At 33.8% G+C, this 22116-nt stretch overlaps 1 protein-coding gene across 1 annotated transcript; it reads left to right on the forward strand.

Moving 5' to 3' along the window:
- Window positions 1-193: 193 nt before the first annotated feature.
- Window positions 194-21784, forward strand: LOC126821323 (homeobox protein unc-42-like). The gene is made up of 4 exons (XM_050549729.1): window positions 194-317; window positions 9806-10083; window positions 20733-21059; window positions 21677-21784. The coding sequence occupies exons 1-4, from the start codon at window positions 194-196 to the stop codon at window positions 21782-21784; spliced, it is 837 nt and encodes a 278-aa protein (XP_050405686.1).
- Window positions 21785-22116: the final 332 nt, after the last annotated feature.

The raw sequence follows: 22116 nt of genomic DNA on the forward strand, positions 1-22116 counted from the left end.
TTACGTTTTAAGACCCCTGTCGCGTGCCGGGCTCACGAGAGCATATCGACGACTGTGATTGGTTGATAGTAAATGCCATGTTAGATTACTCTAACGGTAGTATAAATGTACAAGAAGGTAAATTTCATTAGACAGTGAAAATTTTTTGGGCAATCGTTCGTTCGGTCGCTATTACCTGTAAATTGCCATTAGAATGACAGACGAACACAGAATCGGGGCTGAAGATCTGGACACCAAGAGAAAGTGTGGAGATTTTTCCAGTTTATACGGAATGGAGGTAGCGAGTTCCACTACCCGTTCTTTAGGCGATTCCACAGGTAGGCGATTCCGTTACTAATTAATTAAACAACTTAATTTCAGGACTCGTTTATTGGATATGGCGTACCAAACAAACAAAAAATTTGGTTACGGGCGAGCAAATTTCATTTGGATAATTAACTTTAGCATTGTAGAGTCGCTTCACAAGTGAAAGTTAGTTTAGGCTGAGAAAAATTAACTTGCCGGCAAATTAGTTTAATTTATATGATTTTGTCTGGAGTAATTTTATTTTCTTTCCTACATTGAAGGGGTTGGTCGAGGATTTAATTAATAAATAAACCCAAACGCAATTTTCTACTATAATATAAAACCGTCTAGTCTCTTACATAAACAGTTCTCAACAATTCTCCTCTCGTAACAAGTCTCTCAAAAACTTCAAATAGTTTTGGACAGAATTATTTTATCTTTTACGGAATTATTTTATAATTTAAAAAACAGAAACTCGTATTTTGTTGCATTACGAAAACAAAAACATGAAAAGGTAAGTTTATTTTTCTTTCGATGTATTTCATCAAATATTCCCACTACTTTTATTCTCCAATTTTAAATTAACTTGAACAAGAAAAACATTTTTTAAAAATTTATTTAAAGCATTCCAATTCCATATTGGCTTGTTAAGGACATTTTTTTATTTGGTTTTGAAAATAACGGAATGATTGTCGGGAAATCGTCGCCGCTTATCAAAAACCGTAGATATCCACCAATAAAACTTTCCATTAATTTTCTTAATTAATAATTTTAACCGATACATGTTAAGACATGGGGAAGTGTAAAAATATTTGTATCAGTTGTATACAATTATAGTTTATTACTACGCGATGTTCTCGGTCTTTATTTTTCTTTTTTTTTTTTTAAATAATTATATCCTCGCTAGTGGAAACGGCCCCCAGTAATAAGGAGTAACTGTTCTTTGAATGGCATTGAAATTGAAACATAATCAAATAAAACATTTTATCTATTTATGTTGAACTTGTGATATATATATCTGTATTATAATCAGATTGGTTGATATACGCTTCATAACGACTTGTGAAATCTTGTTGAAACGTCGCAGTGAAATAACTGTTATCCGTGATATAGTGTGTTATTTGAAATAGTAATGGTATTCCTTAGAATTATTGTCCTGTATATTTTCAGTTCAATTATTAAATGCCATGAAAACAATGTATTAGAAAATATAAATTCTGTAATACAGTATTTTCACCTGTTCTGGATTTGTTTTGGAATATTTGATTATCATGAAAGATATAAAAGAACCATGCTAATTATTCATTCACAATACTTGGATTTTTATTTTCGTTCATGGAATCTTTCTGTTTTTAATAATTAATATTTAATCTTTAATTTAAAAACCCGCGTGTGCGTACGTTTTGTTAATTTTTATTAACTGATATTTTTAAAATTAAAATAAGAAGTGGTGTGTCCCTAGTCTTGTTCATTTCTGAAAACGTATCTTAAATATAACGCAATGAAAATAAAAACAGTATTTAAGAATTTATATAACCTAACCGTAAACTGAAAGAAAAGGCATGTGTCGGTTCAGTTTAGGAAAAAAATGATTTAATGCGTTTATCCTTTATTCAAATTTAACGCAAGATCTAAAACAGTTTTTATTGTTAATAATAACTCATAGTTTTGGATTCAAATTCCTATATATTTATCATTTGGTTGGTTTCTTGCGCCTGTAACAAGATACATTATTATGTTTAACCAGAATTATTTTTCCATCCTGGTGACGACGTAAGAACTCCACCTAAACGTTCAAGTTATATATACAACCGTAAAGCTGCACTACGTTGTTTCGCGGTAAACGATGAAAAGATACAAGATATGCCGACACAAACTGATTTCAACACTGGTTTAATAACATTTTAACATTTTAAAGTACCTTTCGTCCGTCTTGGGACTATTCATAAATAATGTCATAATCCATATTCTAGATTTCTCATTTTCAATATTTTTTTCTTCTGATTTTTTTGCCATGAGAACAAATATCAAGAATTGTTTTAAGTAGGCCTATATTGTTTTTTATCGAAGACGTTTCATATGTCTATATTTGAGACATCGCTCAGTAATAAGTAGTAATTTTATTCCATAGAATTGTGACCTGTATATTTAATGTTCAGTTACTAAAGATAATTAAAACAATTTATCACAAGAATAAATATTTAATTATGGGAAATCTGTGAAAGTCAGTTGGTTAAAATATATTTTGTCATATTTTTGTCTAGGTTTTGTTGAATTTGTTTGTAAACACCACGGCCCACCTTCATATTTAATACTATAATAATAGTAACAGCAGCAGAACCGCACTATAAGAATTCGTTTTGAATTTTCGTAAAATCGAAAACCTCTTAGGTTATTTAAATCTAATATTATTTACCATATACACGTGCACACAAACATCGACTCGTGACTGACACGCGCTCATGCACGCGCTTACGATTAATATAATTACAGCTTCATTCCATATTTTGTCAATTATTTAATTTACCGTAAACTTTAAGTGAATAGAAATTATCATCCAATTATTTGGAAAGAAATTATATAAAGATGGTATATAAATGAAATAGGGTTTAACGTCCTACAGATCTGCTCCGACTCGGCTAATGAAGACGGGTGGTATATAAAAGTTATTATTGTTAAATACATTTTCCGCACCACAATGCATTAAAGATACATTAGTTAAGAGTTTAATAAAGAGTTGGTCATTCTTGCTATAATAATTCAAAATTAAATGATAAAATAAAAGAAAATATTGAAAATTTCATTCAAATTACTTCATTCTCAGCCAAGTTATCATTGTTTGTAGTTTTGACAAGATGTGTGCACAGTGGTAACCAGGGCACTGGTATAATCGTGACTTAGCCTCGCTTTCCCATTTTTAAATTAAATTTTTAAATGGCGAACCCTTTTAATCTAGTTAAAATCTGGAGTATCCGATGCCATCGAGAGTCGATTTTGGTCTTGTTTTGTTAATAAATGTCTAATTAATAGTTTATATAACATTTCAGGCCTAAAGCAAGACCTGCAATAGGCAGATTTAGCTCTTGCATATAGTGTATGTTTAATAGATAAAAAATATAAATATTATTTAGGGATAGGGGTTTTACATAGGCTAAGCCTGTTCCCCACTCCAATTCAGACAACCTGAATAAAATATTGTTTATATAAAAAAAAAATCCTTTCGACCAAATTTTACAGAACTTCGAATATTTTACGAGAGAAAATAAAGAAAACAAAACACAAGCCTTTGTGAGATTTATTTTAATTTTAACCATTTTTGAACCGATTTTATTTGTATTGTCTAACTTATTTAGTAGACGGTCCGACAGAGGGCGGATGAAGCTTTTCCTACAAAGTTTACATATATGCATGCTCTGCGCCACTATCCCTTGGACCAAATTTCTCCAGAAGGTCACACGTTTCGACCAAATTTTACAGAACATCACACGTTTCTACTAAATTACAGAACCTCACACGTAGCAGTCACATCACAATCGTGTTTAAATCAATGAGTCGCGCGGTAGATATGGCACTGGCATTTCGACAGACGGTTGAGATTTATCAAGCCAAATTCTCGGGCTGGAGGGTGTGAGACTGATAATAAAGTGTACCTTATTTGGAATAATGTCCGTCATTTGCTTTTTTTTGGGGGGGGGGGGATATCAAATTTTCCATGGTTTAATCCAAGTTTTTCATACCCAAAATGATTATTATTTAAAATTTAATATAGAAAACAAAGTCAAAATATGAATGATAATTTCCCGGCTTTGATTCAATCGAATTAAACAGAGGCCTATGAGAAGATTTCGGCGACATCTGTAGGTGGCACTAGCTTTTGTCGACTATAAAATATACACCGACTGCAGTTGATGCCGAATGTTAACAAATTTTTAATTCATCATATCTTTGTAAATACGGAACGAAATTGTTTCATTTTTGGACAGATATTTTGTTTAGAGATTCAACAATCCATCAACGGACGCACAGAGATATAATATAAATGAAATGAAATGGGGTTTAACGTCCTACTGTTCTGCTCCAAACTGGGATAATGAAGACAGGCATACACCATACAGTGTGCTATGAGTGAAATTTTGCCCGGACAGCGGCGCTACGGTCTACTTTTATATCGAATTCCAACTGTCATGGATCTTTTACGTGCACGCTAATGTGTACACGGGACCTAGGTTTTTCATTTTCGTCCCATCCGAACGACTATATGTTTTCCTTTGCCAGGCCATCTGGCCAGCACCACTGATAAAGGGAACCACGCCGGAAAAATCCAATGAACTTCCTCCGCCAAAGCAGGGATCTAACACGCTACCCCCAAGTTCGCAAACCAACGTCTTACCCACTGAATCACCGCGGTAATAAAATAAATAACATTAGGAATCAATTAACTATAATTTAATTTGGTTGGATTAAATTAAATGATATTTTCGTACGTTAGAAGGTCCAGTCTGTGGATAATTGCGTGTGTGAAATAGCTTTATTTATCGTCCGCTTCCACCGAAGTGATATCGCAGATAATTGCACGTCCAGATAATTGCACGTCCATGTTTATTTTAAGGGCTTCGAGATAATATTTTTACTAAAAGATAATTTATTACCGCAAACCGAATGGGATGAGGGTCTATTTTCAAACTTATTGGGGAGAGTTGGGGTAAAGGATTTGGATTGGAGATATAGGAATTGTCCATATAGCATCCGGATCCGGGCTGATTACTCCCCCAACCCCAACTTCCCGGGACCTCCACCAACTGGTCTGGATATAGACAACCCAACTTCTGTTTATGTATAAAGTTTAGACATATAAATAAAGTCATCATTAGAACTTGTGTATATGTGGTTGCCATATTGAAATATGGCTATCAGTTTCATCAGGCTTCAAACCCTTCTTTCATATTTTTATTAATATACTTCAGCGGAAAATCCTTGACTACAAAAAACATATAACCGAATAAATAATGCCGAACGATTTTCTAATACTTATTATGATTGGTTGTTATTGAAGTTATTCGAGTAATTAAAACCCTTGTTATAAAAATCACGGGAACGTGTTTGTAATGATCTTTCTGATTGGTCATTAAATATTGAATGTGTGTAATAATAGAATAGCCCATATGTTTAGTTTAGATGACTGAACTGATCGACACCTTGTAGATTACACAACGTCATCAATATAATAAACATTCGAGTATCGTTCTCCCGCAGTGTGACGTCACCTCCCACTACATCTGTCATGGCGTCTTCGTGATTTTAAAACACGATCACGAATATCGCCCGTGGCTGACGACATATCAAAAGAGGGCAAAAAAGCTAATTTTCCCCATAATTGTTTTTTTCAAACCTCAAGTAGCAATCCTATATTGTTATAATATTATGTATTGAATTTAAACATATATTATGCAAGAGCTAAATGTCTTTCTTTAGGTCTGAAATGTTATCTAAATTCTTAATTAGACATTAATTAACTTATGCAGACCATAATCAATTCTCGATGCCATCGCTAGCCTGCGTTATTTAGCAGATTGGAATACGTTTTATTAAAAATAATTAAACGTAAAAATGGATAATCGAGACTTTGTTTTTTTTATCATGCCGACTTTGGTTATGATGACCGAGGCTAGCCTAAAATACAAAAGCTAATATCTCCGTTCAGAGTGGATCAATTTGACTGAAATTTCCAGCATTGTTCTATTTACGTTATTTTTTTTTAAATTTGTATAGCGAGAACTGTCAACTCTTTATCTAATCTCCCATAATGCTGTTTAATATATTGAAATATTACGCATGTCGCGATTTTGTGAAAATAAAGCTTTTTCATTTATGGAATAGAAACTAAATTTCGAAATTTATTTTATAATCTAAAACCGCAAACATCAACCCTACATTGTGAATAAATATTATGTCGAATATTAAAATTTATGCATTTTGATAGTTTGTTATAATTAAGTTGTTTCATATATAGAATAAAAATATAATTTTGCCATGTATTTTATGGTCTAGCACTGGAAAGAATATCAAGTAACACACTTTTATGGAATAACAATAACTAAAGTTTATTTCACTGCGACGTTTCAACAAGATTGCATACCATTGGATAGTTCGCACTGATGTTTGTATATATATATATTCATATCTTTCTCATTTTTTATCTATTTGTGTATATGCTTGATAACGACTTGTGAAACATTGTTGAAACGTCGCAGTGAAATAAACTATAGTAATTGTTATCCATAATTAGTGTGTTATTTGATTATGTTGCAATTACTAAATGCCATTCAAAGAATATGGAAAGAATATATATAATTCCCGTCGTTAAGTTAAATCCTTATACTCTACTATCACGATTCGTGCTACGATTGAAATCGTGGTTTTAATCGTGGGGTAATCGTGGCGATCCTATCAGGTCTTATTATATATTGAGGTCAGTCGTAGCAATCGTGTTGATCCTATCAAAACGGGGGATCCCGTAGCTAAGTGGGTAAGACGCTGGCTCGCTAGCCTGGAGGTCGGGTGTTCGATCCCTGCATTGGCCGAGATAGTTCATCCTGATTTTCCGGCGTGGTTCCCCCTTGTCAGTGATGCAGGACGGAGGGCCTGACAAGTACAGCTGTCTAGTCCTTCGGATGAGACGAAAAACCGAGGTCCCGTGTATACATTGGAATGCACGTAAAAGATCCCTTGGCAGTTGGAATTCGATATAAGAGTAGGCGATAGTGCCGCTGCCCGGGCAAAATTTCCCTCATAGCACACTGTATGGCGTATGCCCGTCTTCATTAGCCCAGTTTAGGAGCAGAACAGTAGGACGTTAAACCCCATTTCATTTCATTTCCTATCAAAACGTATCCGAACGTGTCGTGCACTCACTAGCGATCATCTCGCACGACAATGGGAACCTATAATGTAAAACATTAATTCATTCTCTTTTGAAATAAGTGAAAGAGGCGTTTTTATTTTAAGGTCATTTTATTTATATTGTTCGTGTAATGGGTAAGAATGCGACTTGACAATCACAATTATAGACAAGGAACATTTGACCCCATCCTGGTGTGTTTAAGTGTTCACAGGACACAATATTTCTTACACAATAAAACTAATAAATCATTCCGTTTTTTTAGAATAAGAGTCAGTCGATTTTATTGTAAGGGGAGGGGGGTTGATGGCCCAATGGTTAGCGCGTGCTCGTCGTATCACAAGGTCTGACATTGAGTCAACTGGCGTGGTTTCGATTACCCGGTTGTACGTGACAAGGAGTAGGGTCGCCTGTCCAACCTCCAATGTCCTCCGGTTTCCCCCCACTGCTTAAGACCCCTATATACGCGCAAGCGAATTATTGAAATAAAATTGAACTATATGTTAAACTCTCTCTCTCTCTCTCTCTCTCTCTCTCTCTCTCTCTCTCATTTTAAGGGTCGGTTTAAGATTTGCATGCAAGAGGTAAGAATACGGGCTCGACATTTACATTTACAGACGGAATTAATTCTACGACCTGCTCTCGTGTCTTTAAAAACAATATCCCAGGACATATAATATTCCTTCTACAATCAAAATTCAACAAAGAAAATATCAATCCAGACGGTTATATAGATGCTCCTCATTAACCTTTACTATGAAAACTCGACAAAAGAAAACCATGTGAAACCGGTATTCAGGAAACAGCGAGATGTGGCGATGGTATATTTTATAGTGAAGACATGCAAATCAATGTTGGTGTGTTTTAGACGGATTGTTTAATAAACTCATCACGTACAAAGCAATCCAATCAACCTAAATACAGAAATTCAATAAATACACAATCTCTACAACTGGCCCTTTATCCTAAATACATTTACACACATTATCATCTATACGTCTACACATAGTGTATACCGGTATATAGACAGTCATACTACCTTCTATACGTCTGCACATAGTGTATACCGGTATATAGACAGTCATACTATCTTATATACCTCCCCCTCTCTCTCGCTCTCTCACTCTCTCTCTCTCTCTTTGACTGGAGGAGAATTGTTTTTATGATATAGGACGGTAACATATTTGCGTATTGTAATCCACATGGCGGAGATAAAAATGTTTTTTGAAATATTCATTAAAGCCACCGTTCGTCCATATACTCAACTAGATTGTTTAATTTAAGAAAATACCAACGACTTGTTTCAATCAGTTTAAAACGAGGCCTATCAAAATATTTTACCCACCACATACACCCGATGTCGCCTTGTTTTATATCGTCTGCTGTGGATACTGAACGGAATTGAATCATATTCCTTTTAGCGATTCATCTTGTACAATTATTTAGTCAATATGTTTCACAGGACATTACAATAGTCTTCTAATATCTCTGTAAAAGATGACTGCCTTCAACATATGACGTCATATCACGAGGCGTCAATCATTGGCTCAATGACGCGTGCATTGTTTACATAAGACGTTACAGATTCGATCAGAAAGGCGCCTTTTACTCATTTTAATACCCATTTACACTAAAACAGGAAATAATTTCAACCTACAAATAGGAATTAATTTTTACCTACAAATACTTCAAACGGCTTTATTTATTTTTCTAATACATAAAAAAAAAATGTTTTAGAATTTAATTTGTCGAAGGAAAAAAGTTAATATTTGTGGCTCTTTGAGTCGCATCCATGTCATCCTTATCAGTGATTGTCGCGGCCTAGCGAATATTCACTGCTGATCAGTGTGTTATTTAGTGTGTAAGAGATGGAAGATCCACCCAATAACAAGCGGTATCAAGAATTAAATGTCGGGGGTTTAAAAAAAAAATCTGGCTCACGAATTAAAAAAGAAAATATTTCACAGAGCATTCAAAAGTCCAGAAAGAAGTAATTATAGAATAAACTGCAGAATTTAAAATCTCATTTATGGTATAAATACTCATAATATATAGCAGTGATTCTCATCCAGTGTGCCGTGGCACACAGGTGTGCCGTGAGATCTTCATAAGTGTGCCGCGAAATTTTGAACGGTTGTATGCCGTTTGACTTAACATGTTTTTACTTTGCAAAATTCAAATATTTTTTCTTTATATTTAGCTATGTGTGCCACTATTTTTTCATATGTCCCAAGGTGTGCCGGTGCCAAAAAAGGCTGAGAACCACTGATATATAGTCTTACCCCATACATTGCATAAATTCATTATGTCATTGACGAAACATTTATTATATTTGCTTAAGAGCGTAAAATCACATACAATATTTTTTGGGTAAGATTTTAAAAATCAAAAGAAAATTGAATTTGTGCTTTTTATACCGAATTTTCTATTATCTGGAATTTATGAATTGGATTATATTACATTAAAATATTGCAATGAATGAATGAAATGGGGTTTTCCGTCCGATTGTGGTACACCAACCTTAGAATTTTGCGTTCTACTAATTATTTGTTTTTCAAGAATTTTTTATTCCAGTTTTATCCATTAAAATGTGTCTATTTCATTTTTATTATTGTATTTCAGGTCAAGAAGGCGCCTTCAAGAAAATCAAATCCGATGGAAACAGCTTATCTTTATCCTCGACATCTTCTCTTGGAAGCAGCTCGTCTACCCCGACACCCTCGGGTCACAACCCCTCGGCTTCGTCATGCCCCACCCCTGCACGTCGTCGTCACAGAACGACCTTTACGCAAGAACAGCTACGAGAACTAGAAACAGCGTTCTCTAAAAGCCATTATCCCGATATTTATTGTCGAGAAGAACTGGCCAGAATCACAAAACTAAACGAAGCAAGAATACAGGTGAGTTTATAATTATTTTAAATTTCTCATATTGTGTCATAATGTGCCTCAATCCGATTAAAATACGGATCCATATTTCGTTTCGATTCTTTTTTCGGGATCACGGTGGCTAAGTGTGTAAAACGCTGGCTCGCTAGCCTGGGGGTCGGGTGTTCGACCCTTGCATTGGAATTCGATATAAGAGTAGGCCATAGTGCCGCTGTCCGGGCAAAATTTCCCACATAGCACACTGTATGGCGCATGCCCGTCTTTATTAGCCAAGTTTGGAGCAAAACAGTAAGACGTTAAACCCCATTTCATTTTATTCAATCCTTTATACTTTCGATGACCTACACTATACACTGTTAGAAAAAATCTGGTAAATTTACATGAAAATTACTGGCAGCAAAAGTTGCCAGTAAATTTACTGTAAATAAACATTCAGCTGTAATATTACAGAGTTTCTGTAATTTGACTTTGTGAGTAAATTTACCTTAAAACAGTAAATGTTTTTTAACTTTGGACTGTAAATTCACCGCAACACAGTAAATGAACGGTTACAGTAAGTTTGTTTTTAAACTTCCCAATGTAAATTTACCTAAAAGCCGTAAATGAAAAATTACAGACAAATGTTAAAAAAACCCACAATGATTTTAACTTCCGTTCCAGGATTTTAGATGTAAGCTTGTGGTACTGTCTACTGCAGGCATTGTAACTCTGCTCTAGAGACAGTCAAGCTAACACTGGCCAATCGGTTTAATTAACCGTCTTCAATTGACCTTGGTTACGAGATAATACAATCAATGACAAGAAAGTCAAAACATTTTTTTTTATACGTTAATGAACATACTTACAATCTGATCAACGTACGATGAATAATAATACACGTTTTAGATCGTATAAATAAAGAAAATTAAATATATATAACATGCAATATACCAAATTTCACAAAATGTGATTGTCCATATTATGGTCAATAAATTAGAATGAATACTATAAGAAAATAATTATTAGGAATGGTTCGTTGCTATGGAATACTAAAATAAAATAAGAGACAGTAAATTTACATAAGAGACAGTAAATTTACCAATAAGTAAATTTACAAAATAATGTGAATAAACGTAAATCTGTAAAATTACCTACTGGCTTTGCTATTTTCATTTCAATATTGAAATATTACGCATGTATTTTTACCAGGGTTTAATGTGCCTTTGGTTTCATCAAAGTTTATTGTAAAAAAGAATGAAACTTGGTAAATATACATCATTTTGGTAAACATTCCGAACATTTTTGGTAAAAATTTAATTGCTGTAAATTTACTTATATTTCTAACCTGAAAGTTTACAAAATAATGTGAGTAAACGTAAAATCTCTAAAATTGCTTGCTAAGAGACAATAAATTTACCGAATACGATAACTACCAATAAGTTAAACATACAGTATGCAAGAGCTAAATCTGCCTATTGCAGGTCTTTCTTTAGGCCTGATATGTTCTATAAACTATGAATTAGACATTTATTAACATGAAAAGACCATAATCAACTCATGGATGCCATCTTATGCGTTGGATTTTCACTGGATTTGAGTCCGATCTGGGGCTCAACGCTCATTAATGATTAAATTCAAAAATAGATAATCAAGACTATGTTTTTTTTATCGTACTGACTTAATAAGTAATAATGATCGAGGCTAGGCCTAACATTCAGTCTCTAATATCTCGGTTCCGAGTGGATCAATTTGACAGAAATTTTGAGCATATTGCCTTTACTATATCTAGTTTTTAACTATTATAGTGAGAACTGCTGTAATTTTATTTATATTTCTAACCTAAAAGTAAATTTACAAAATAATGTGAATAAACGTAAGATCTGTAAAATTACATGCATGCTTGTTTATTTTGAGTTCAGTTTGGAAATATTACATATGTAAGAATGTATTTTTACTGATTTTGAATGTGTCTTTGATTTCATCACCGTCTATTGTAAAAAAAGACACGAAACTCTGTAAACATACACGAAACTCCGTTAAAATACGCCAGACTTGGTAAAACTACTACATTGTGGTGAACATACCGATAATTAAGGTACAAAAACTACTTGTACTACTGTAATTTTACAAAAATTTCTAACAGTGTATTACTGTTGTGACGACAAGTAAAACGAAATTTTGAACTATAAAAAACGAAACGAAATAGGATCTGTGTTTTAATCAGATTGTGTTTATTTGTCAATTTATTTATTTAAAATTTAGAATTTTTGGTCAAACCTCTGTTATTTTATTTTTAGAATTTGTATCATTTTTTTCACGAAAACCATAATGAATTTGAGTTGATCCCAAAAAAGCTTAAGTTAGTTGGGGGGGGGGTGTTTTTTGGGGTTTTTTTTTTTCTCGTTTTGAAAGATAATTTCCGACATTATCACCAAAAGAACCCATTTTACACAGAAGACTAATCTGTGGAATGCAAATATCGTTTATTATTGAGTACCGTTTTAATCAGGATCCGCTATAGTCTTTATAAAGCAAATGAAAATATAAAAAAAAAGTTACATACTAGACAATCCGTATGGAAACGTCGCCGGATAAGAAACTTTGGTTAAATTTGTGGAGGGTATTTATTGTAAAAGGTATTTTTTAAAAAAAAAAAAAATATCAACTACCATACATAAATTACCCGGCTAATAATCGAATTGTATTTATATAATAATTACGGTTATTTAAAGACATCAGGAATTCAAATCAAACGGCAATTAGTATTTGAACATATAATATAAAAACACAAATTTATATGGAAAACAATCATTTCTATTTCACACTACGTTTCAACAAGTTTCTCTTGTCGTTCTCAAGTAAGTAATAGAATTTGTATAATACTATGACATCTACATATTATTCTAATCAAATAGTTCTTAGAAATATCCGTATGTTTTGCTACCTTGCTAGCATTTGTGTTAAGAAAATACAGCAATAGAAGAATACACTGTCCAATATTCGAAATAAGTTACACCAAATATTTCCAGTAGAATGTTAAGCTTATCATTATCTAAATCAGAATATGGTAGAACACGTATCTTTAAATTGCCACAATGGTATTAATTAATTGAAATAAGCGTGCACAGGAGACAAATTTAGGAAATATGATTATTGTTTATTCCCTGCTAGAACTTTCTTGTCTTTATCAAATTATTTTATCAATTTATCTATGATGTAAATATTATAATTATGTATCATAGAATATTCACTACATTTAGGAGATAAACTCTTTATTCCTTTTATTTCATGATAAACGTTTTTATTCTTTTATTCCATGATAAACATTTTTATCTTTCCATTCCATGATAAACGTGTTATGCCTTTTATATCATGATGAACACTTTTATTCCATGATAAACACTTTTATTTCATGATAAACACTTTTATATTTTATCTTTTCGTTCCATGATAAACGTATTATGTCTTTTATTTCATGATAAACGTGTTATGCCTTTTATTTCATGATAAACCCTTTTATTCCATATGTTATGCCTTTTATTTCATGATAAACATGTTACATGTATATCTTTTATTCCATGATAAACATGTTATATCTTTTATTTCATGATAAACCTTTATTTCGTGTTATTTGCCATAATGGCTTAGAATTATAAGTGGTTTGTGGTTATTGAATAAATCGGTAGAAATCTCTTCAACTGCTCGGACGCTGTCTGGGTAAAATAAAACTTCCCTCGTTATACGAATCGGTGTAGAAAACCCCATTTCATTTTATTTCATCTGCTCGGTAAAGTCCCATAGGTGTATTGGGAAATTTTATAAATATGTGTATGTTCATTGTTTAACAGACGTAATATTATGGCGTTGCGTTATTTAGTCGCCCAAGAATTAAAAAAAATAATGTAAAACAAATCACTTGATATATCTTTAGATTATTTTTCTTTAAATCAACATAGATAAGTTTTAAAATGGAATTTATAGAAGAACATTTGATAAAGACGATCCAATTTTGAGCTACTAAGTTGTGTGTAAAATATTTGCTTATACTATTCTATAAAATAACTTGAAACAGGAATTAAACACGCCAGGGCTTGACACAGACAATCTAATTTCAGGCTACTATACTAAGCTTTTTTTTATAAACAATATTTTTATTCAGATTTTTATCTGAACAGGGATTTGGGAAAGGGCATATCCTATATCAAACCCCTCTCCCTAACTTGTGAATAAAATATTCGCTTATAATATTTTATAAAAATAATGCACGAATATATATTCCTATCAATTTTTACCGGTGACGTCATATATTTATTAAATGTGATGTTTGCAGTAAATCATTTAATTACATAATTTGCCATAGAAAATCATGGGTGACAAATTAGTATTCAAAACAGATTGTCAACTGGTCCAGAAATATATACACGTAGTATATAAGTTAAAATTAGTGCAGAATCTGAGAAGTAAGCGGATAAATATATAGGCCAGTGTCGTACACGAAATAGGGAATGCGTCCACTCGACACAAACTAGGTCATTTCGGGACTAACATATGGTTCAACTTTATTTCAATAATTCGCTTGCGACCCAACTCTTTGTCACGTACAACCGGGGAATCGAAACCACGCCTGTTGACTCAATTCTTAGAATTTGTAGCACCCTACTCTGTTTCATTATTATCAATGAAGTTGATCTTACAAAATTAGACAACCGAAGTCGTCTTGTTTTACTAAACACTTCTGTCATCATGGGTCACGTGAAGAACCAAAAGTCAACCCTTAAACCTCGACAGACGTCACAATATTAACGGTATCTTTAATACACCGCGCGTGCATCCACTTTACGCATCAAGTTAAACACGCGCATTGCACGCGCCTAATTAACACTAATATTGTAGGTTGTCCACCGCGGCGCGTGATAAAAACACCAAACAAGCCGACAGATGGAATATTGTGTTATGAACAGACCCGAGCTGTCAACATACGCCCGTTTACTTCTACCCCAGTTCTCGCCCCCCAGGGGGCACCACACGTACTAATTGTTAAGCGAGCTACTTTCTTTACGGTGTAGTAATATAGCCGAAGATCGCCCCAAGCCTCGCAACCTAACGGTACAAGACGCTTTGCTTGACCCTAAAATTAATTGAGGTCAACACAATTCAAATTGATGATTTTTCTTATTTAGGCTATTTGTCATAGAAATTAGATTTCTTTCAAGTTGGTTATAATTGGCGATCTGCGGTAGAAAAAACTATTGGACAATATTTTTCTTCCAAATTCATTTTCTCAAGCCTAGCGGTGTCTGAAAGCCAATAAAATGTTTGATATTTAAACAAGGGCTACGATTATGTGTAGTTTGTTAGATTGTAGTTAAACATATTATAACGTGCTTTAGATATTCTCTTGGCATCGATGTAAATGGTTACACAGCCAAAATATTCCAGATCCTGGTTACATAACTTTCAGATGCAACGCGATTCTACGGTACTTGATAACCCAGCATCAAACTACCGTAGCTCTGTCTTGGCCGTACCCGGGTTCAAACCACATTCCCGCCGATGATTTGAAATATCTTTGACACTGTTGTATTTTAGAATATTGTCCTTTGGTTAGATGTAGCTATGAAGTATAATAGTCCGTCTTATTTCTTTGTGCTATCACCACTATGATTATAGGCTATTTTTCTCAAATTTAAATTAAAGTCCTAATGCGTCATATAGAATCCCTTGTAAACTATCATATATTGTGAAAGTTGAATCTCTCATACAAATATCAGTCTAAAAATGGTGGAATTAAAATTTCATCGACTTGACGCTGCTCGCTACCCAATATTCCCACTGACATTTTACTGTCTGCAAGAATTAATTGACAGGCCTTTTTTTTTTTTAAAAAAGTCGGATTGCATCCAAGTCGGGACATTATTTATAGTGTTGATATTTTTATTTTGTTTTCTTAATTAAATGTTAAATAATGGTTCATATTTATTGTATTAAGCTGTGATACATTTTATATTTTAGCGCAAAATGACAGTGACGCATCGGGACTTTAAAAACAAAATATGATCAAAACGTTTAGTGTGTATTATATTAATCCTTGAGCGGCATTTAGCTATTTAGCTCATTAAAAAACACAACACAATTTATATTGAAAATAATCACTGGTTTGTACATATACAGAGGATACTTGTCGAAACGTCGTGCTGTATGTGTATAAACTAGTGATTTCGTTTCCATATAAATTGTGTTGTTTTGTTTTATTGTATTATATTAGACAGTATCACTCGGATATATAGAAATATAGCAAGTGAGAATATCCTGGAATACAACACCAATCAAGAAAAAACGAAGATGATATAATCAAAGCGATTTAATACGCCCCCAGAATTTATACAAATTTTGCAAGATTTTCAATGAGGTATTCTAAAAATAAATATATTATAAAATGAAAAATATTGTAAACATCACAAATTTGCTAATATTTCTCTGTTTTTACTACAACAAGAATCCTGACCAAATCTGAAATTTTGAGGTGGATGCTTGATATTATCTCTTCAAAGTTAAAACTATCAAATTGATGAATATACCTAGATACGGTTTAATAAATATTACTTTTCGATTTTTTACGGGGAAAATTAGTTCAATATGCAGGCTATTTATAAATCAAAATTAAGAATATGAAAATAAAAAACCCTTTTTATAAAAATCAACATTAAACAAAAAAGCGACGGAAGCGAAAAATAGAGCGACGGAAGCGAATAATTAAGCGACGGAAGCGAAAAAAGAGCGAAGAAAGCGAAACCTCAGGTTTCCAATTTCTGTTCCGAGTCTCGGAGCCGTAAAAGTAAAATTCACCAAATTTCCTCTATTCTCATTCAATCTGGATTAAATCGGGGTGAAATTAAAAAGATAATAAGACACTATTTCTATACCAAAATAATGCATTTTTAGCAGAAATTGTGCTATGACCGTTTCACCGCACAGTATAAAGAAAGACCGCCTCATTTGAATTCAAGGGATGTCAACACATTTGTTTTTATAAATATTATATTTCCGTAATTACCATGACAACGATGGTTCCTGTATTTGTATCACGGAACATAACATCATAACTTTGCCAAGTTACAAATCGAAAATGATAAAAATTTATATTTACCAAACAAAAATAGTATTTCTAGAGATCTGATATACGTATATATTTATTAAAAATTATTTACAAAATTTATGTGCAAAAGCACGATCGGGTGGCCGAATAAATTTTAAAATTCTATAATTAATTAATGACAATATAAAAGTTCTGAGAATAACCTGAAAATAATCACATGTATAATATTATAATTCTTAGGATAAAATATAATATTTAAATACAAAGCTATGTAATTTATCCAAAATTAAAATATAATACGACTTAGTATATGCAACTTCATATCAATAATCATATATTTTCAAATGTATGAAATAAAATATTTTCAATTACACGAAATGACGAATATTATATTTTAATATGAAATATAAATTTATTAAAAGAAAAATTAATTATTTCATTCGAAATAAATTAAAATATTCACAACAGTTCAAACTATTCACAAATATTCACAACGCGGTCTGCCATTGAGTCAACTGGCGGGGTTTCGATTCCCCGGTTATACGTGACAAGGAGTAGGGTGGCCAGTCCAACCTCGTGGGTTTTCTCCGGCTCCTCCGGTTTCCTTGCACTGCTAAAGAACCCTACGCGCAAGCAAATTATTGAAATTAAAATTTGAACCATGTGTTAGTCCCGAAATGAATTAGTTTGTGTCGAGTGGACGTTAACCCCCCGAACGAATAGACAGCTGTCCTTGTCAGGCCCTCCATCCTGCATCACAGACAATGTTAATTTAATGCGTGCAGCTAGTAAATACCACTTCAACAGTACGAAAAATATTACCTTCGCACTGTGAAAATGGGTATTGTAATTTCAAACGCTTATATCTAAAATCGCATCGTTATTTTTACAGTTAGACACCCCCATCCCCACCCCCCTTCCCAAAACAACCTACTTAAACGCCATTTTTATTTAATTTCATTTTGAATGTAAATAAATTGGACTAGATATAAAGTATGTCAGGTCCACGTATCTCTTGCTAATTTTATTCTTATTTTATTTCATTCTCTCTTCTGATCCTAAAACAATTTATAACTTGACTAAGGCCTAACAATCAACAAGAATTAATTCTATAACATTCCCCTGTACAAACCTACAATATGCGATAACTAAACTAGTTTATTTAGCTTTATAAACTAACTGAATTTTCTGCCCATTTTCACTTGCTTGTAGTTTAGACATGGCGGTGCTTAAGGGAAAACCATTGATTAGATTTGTTCTAAGAAGTATTTGGGGAGACGTTAAGACGAGCGCTCGATCTTCCCAGCATTTTTTTTTCTTTTGCTTCTGGCTTCGATTCTAACGATTCTTCAAAGACATCGACATTAGCAACTTTGTCAATTTTCATTACTGTCTTACAACCCCAGGAGACGTGCTCGTAACTGACTGGAATTCTTGATCAGAACCAAGACCGCCAACCGACTTGCGGCCATTTTAAAATTCACTTTTAATTCGCCCGGAGTCATTTTTCTCCACAAATTTCCAATGTTTTAATCTTGGAGCTATATTGATAAATTCTCTACTGACTGAATATGAGAAATCTTGGGAGAATTTTATTATTGAACTGAGATCGACACACGTCCATCAGTGTCATCTTCTCATTCGGTTTTCTGCGTGCTTCCCAGGTCATGAATTCTGGAATTATGTTCTCGCGAGAGATTTGGCGGTAAAAAGTCGATGACGATTGAAATTCTAGAAAGGTCTGCGTTTTTGTTGAGCAATGGGTTGTATCGGAATGCTAATACAAGACGATCAAAACGCGTTCAAATTAATAAGAGACACAAAAACCATAATTGTAAATTGAAAGAGTACAACAAGCGGGTAGTAATTGGGTGTCACGTGATGGCGCGTGGCTCGTGTCACGAGGCGTATCGATCATGGCGAGCATCAGGTGAAGAAAGGGTTGTTAATAGAAAGAGATACAATAACGCTAATAGAAAAACTGAATAGAGAGTAAAATGATAGGGAACTACCAATTTACAGACATAATTTCATTATTTAGCCATTTCCCTATTTATAAAGAAGGAGCGGGGCTTGTATAATGGCCTAGATGGAATAGAAAGGAAAATGGCGAGCTCCTCATGCAAGACGCCATTAACTCACCCTACTGTGATTCACGTCTCAAATTATAGAAAACCTTTTCACCAATCACGATAAATTTTACTCATTGTTGAATACGTAATAGAAACACGGACCGATCCTACATCTTGGAATAATTTGCCCAACTCTTTTCTTCAAGGCTAACATGAAAACAAAAAGGCAACGTTGCGCCCATTTTAATCAAATAGACAGGATTAGTAATCGAAATGAAATGAAATGGATTTTAACGTCCTATTTTTTTTGTTGCACCCACCGGGATATTGAAGACGGACATACGGGATGCTGTATGCTACTGGATTTGCACGGACAGTAGCGTTTTCACCCAATCTGATTAAAACACAGAACCTTTTTCGTTTCGTTTTTATAGTTCAAAATTTCGTTTTACTTGTCTTTACCACACTAGTGTAGGCCAACGAAAGTATAAAAAAAAACGAAACGAAATGTAGATCTGTATTTTAATCAGATTGGTTTCTACCCATGGAACTATAGCTGTTTAATGTTCTTCTACGCGCCCGTCTCTGTAAGCGCCTGGACCTAGCCCCAATGCTTACCCTAACCCACAATCTCGCAAACAATCACGTGCCCTAACCTTCTACAGGTGACGTCACATCGAAGCGTCCATCATTGGCTCTATGGCGCCTGCTTTGTTTACATAAGACTTTGTTGTGTTAACTAGTCCGGAGAGAATGGCGCCTTTTACTCATTGTATATTAAGTACGAAATATTTTTCTTATCTAGATATACTTCACACACCATTATTTATTTTTCTAATAGTTCAAAATAAAGTTTTATAATTTAATTTGCAGAAGGAAAAAAGTTAATATTGGGAGCTAATTAAGTCGCATCGATGTCATCCCTCTGTGATTGTAGCGACCTCGCGAATATTCACTGCTGATCAGTGTGAGTTTGTAGGGGATCCAAAATGCCACAAATAACAATCAACAGCTTTAATAGTTTACACTTTCGGCTTTTTTAAAGTTAAATCTGCCTTAGGCCTTAAATGTTATCTAACTTATTGATTAGACATTGATTAACATGACAAGACCATAATCAACTCTCGATGTTCCATCGTTAGCCTGTGATATTTACTGGATTTGAATACGTTTTGTGATGGAAGATTTAACGTAAAACTGGGTAATCGAGACTTTGTTTATTATCGTGTCAACGGTAGTAATGATGGTCGAGGCTAGCCTAAAATCGAATGGCTAATATCTCGGTTGAGAGTGAAATAATATGACTGAAACTTTCAGCATATTTTGCTTTCATTATCTATCGTTTAACTATTATAGCGAGAACTGCCAGCTCTTTATCCGATGTCACCCACTACCCCTTTAAGTACCCAACCCGAAATGTTGTAAATAGATACAAGTTTAACCCACCAGTCTTTAATAAAGCTATTCAAAAAAATGGTCATCATGAATTAAAAATAACTATTTTCTTTTTATAGGTGTGGTTTCAGAATCGTCGAGCTAAATACAGAAAGCAGGAGAAACAATTGGCTAAGTCGCTTTCCCCTGTCATACCCACGTGTAACGGTATGATGAGAAATATCTACCCAACAAACACTCGACCATACGGCTATCCAACACCATCTAATATGAACATGAATATGAACTCGATGTCGATGTCCAGATACCCACAGATGAATACGTCATATCCGCCAACTGTCGCTCAGTTCTCGGCAATGTCCGGAATTCAGCCATCTTCCAATATGGCGTCTATGTCGGTACCAAGACAAGTTCAGCAGTTTCCAATGGCGTCTGACTATAGTCTGGTAAGTTTAACAGAAATAAAGCAAACAAGCCTATACATAAGGAAACGTCGACCCCAGGCCATTTTGTAAACTTCTCCGTAGTGCAAAAATCTTCTGACACAAAATTAACTCGGCGATTTTCTGCCCGTTCTCCGGTGACTTTCCTCGGCTGGCTAAAGAATTATGTGTTTTATGTTACTAGGCTACTTCGGAAACAGCCTACATAGGTGTGTGTGTTGGGATGGTGGTAAACCCCATGTTCATTATTTCACGAGAGTATTTATTTTTTATGGTAGTTTGGGAAGTTGGGAATTCATACACGCCAAGTTAGACATCACAAGGCTTAGATGTGAGGTTAGAGGTAACTAACCCTAACTCTAACCCGGATTACCCCCCACCCCCTCCACCCGTCTCCCCAACTGGCCTAAAATTAGCAGCACAATAATTGATAGGTATGCATGCAACCTCATGGGGCGACAGGGTATCAAATTGGGATATGAAATACATGTACTTATGCCTTTCTTTACAAAGCGCGTTACCATGACGACCAAAATACGTAATATTTGTATATGAGATAGAGACTGTATATATTATTGAGATATTTAATTTCATGATTTTTTAAAATTTGTTTAATTCAGGAATCACCGGAAGAAGATTGGTACAGTAAAAGTTTATCAGCGTTACGTATGAACAATTCACATCCGGGTGGTTTTGGAAATGTTTTATCCTATCAGGCACAAGTATAGCCTGTTGCCATAGTTAAGCGTGCAACGTTATGTGTTGTCATGGAGACATATAACAGCTTTGGACCTCAGTGTTTATATTCCAGTAATTGGTTCGAACATTTCAAACTTTTTATCTGCCACGTGGTATAATTAATGAACCAATCAAAATAAACATCGGGAATGCAACTCTTTTAACATGTGCAAGCAAGAACATTTTGTCTTTCTTACGAAATTGCTTGGACATTTTTTTTTAACTAATTGGAAAATATTTTCATTTGTAAAATTATATTTCATAGTTAGATACTAATGTGTAAACGGCAGTGTGCTAAATTATTTATATTGAATTTAAATCT

Source organism: Patella vulgata, chromosome 5, assembly GCF_932274485.2.
Source record: "Patella vulgata chromosome 5, xgPatVulg1.2, whole genome shotgun sequence".
In the NCBI taxonomy this organism is placed as follows: domain Eukaryota; kingdom Metazoa; phylum Mollusca; class Gastropoda; family Patellidae; genus Patella; species Patella vulgata.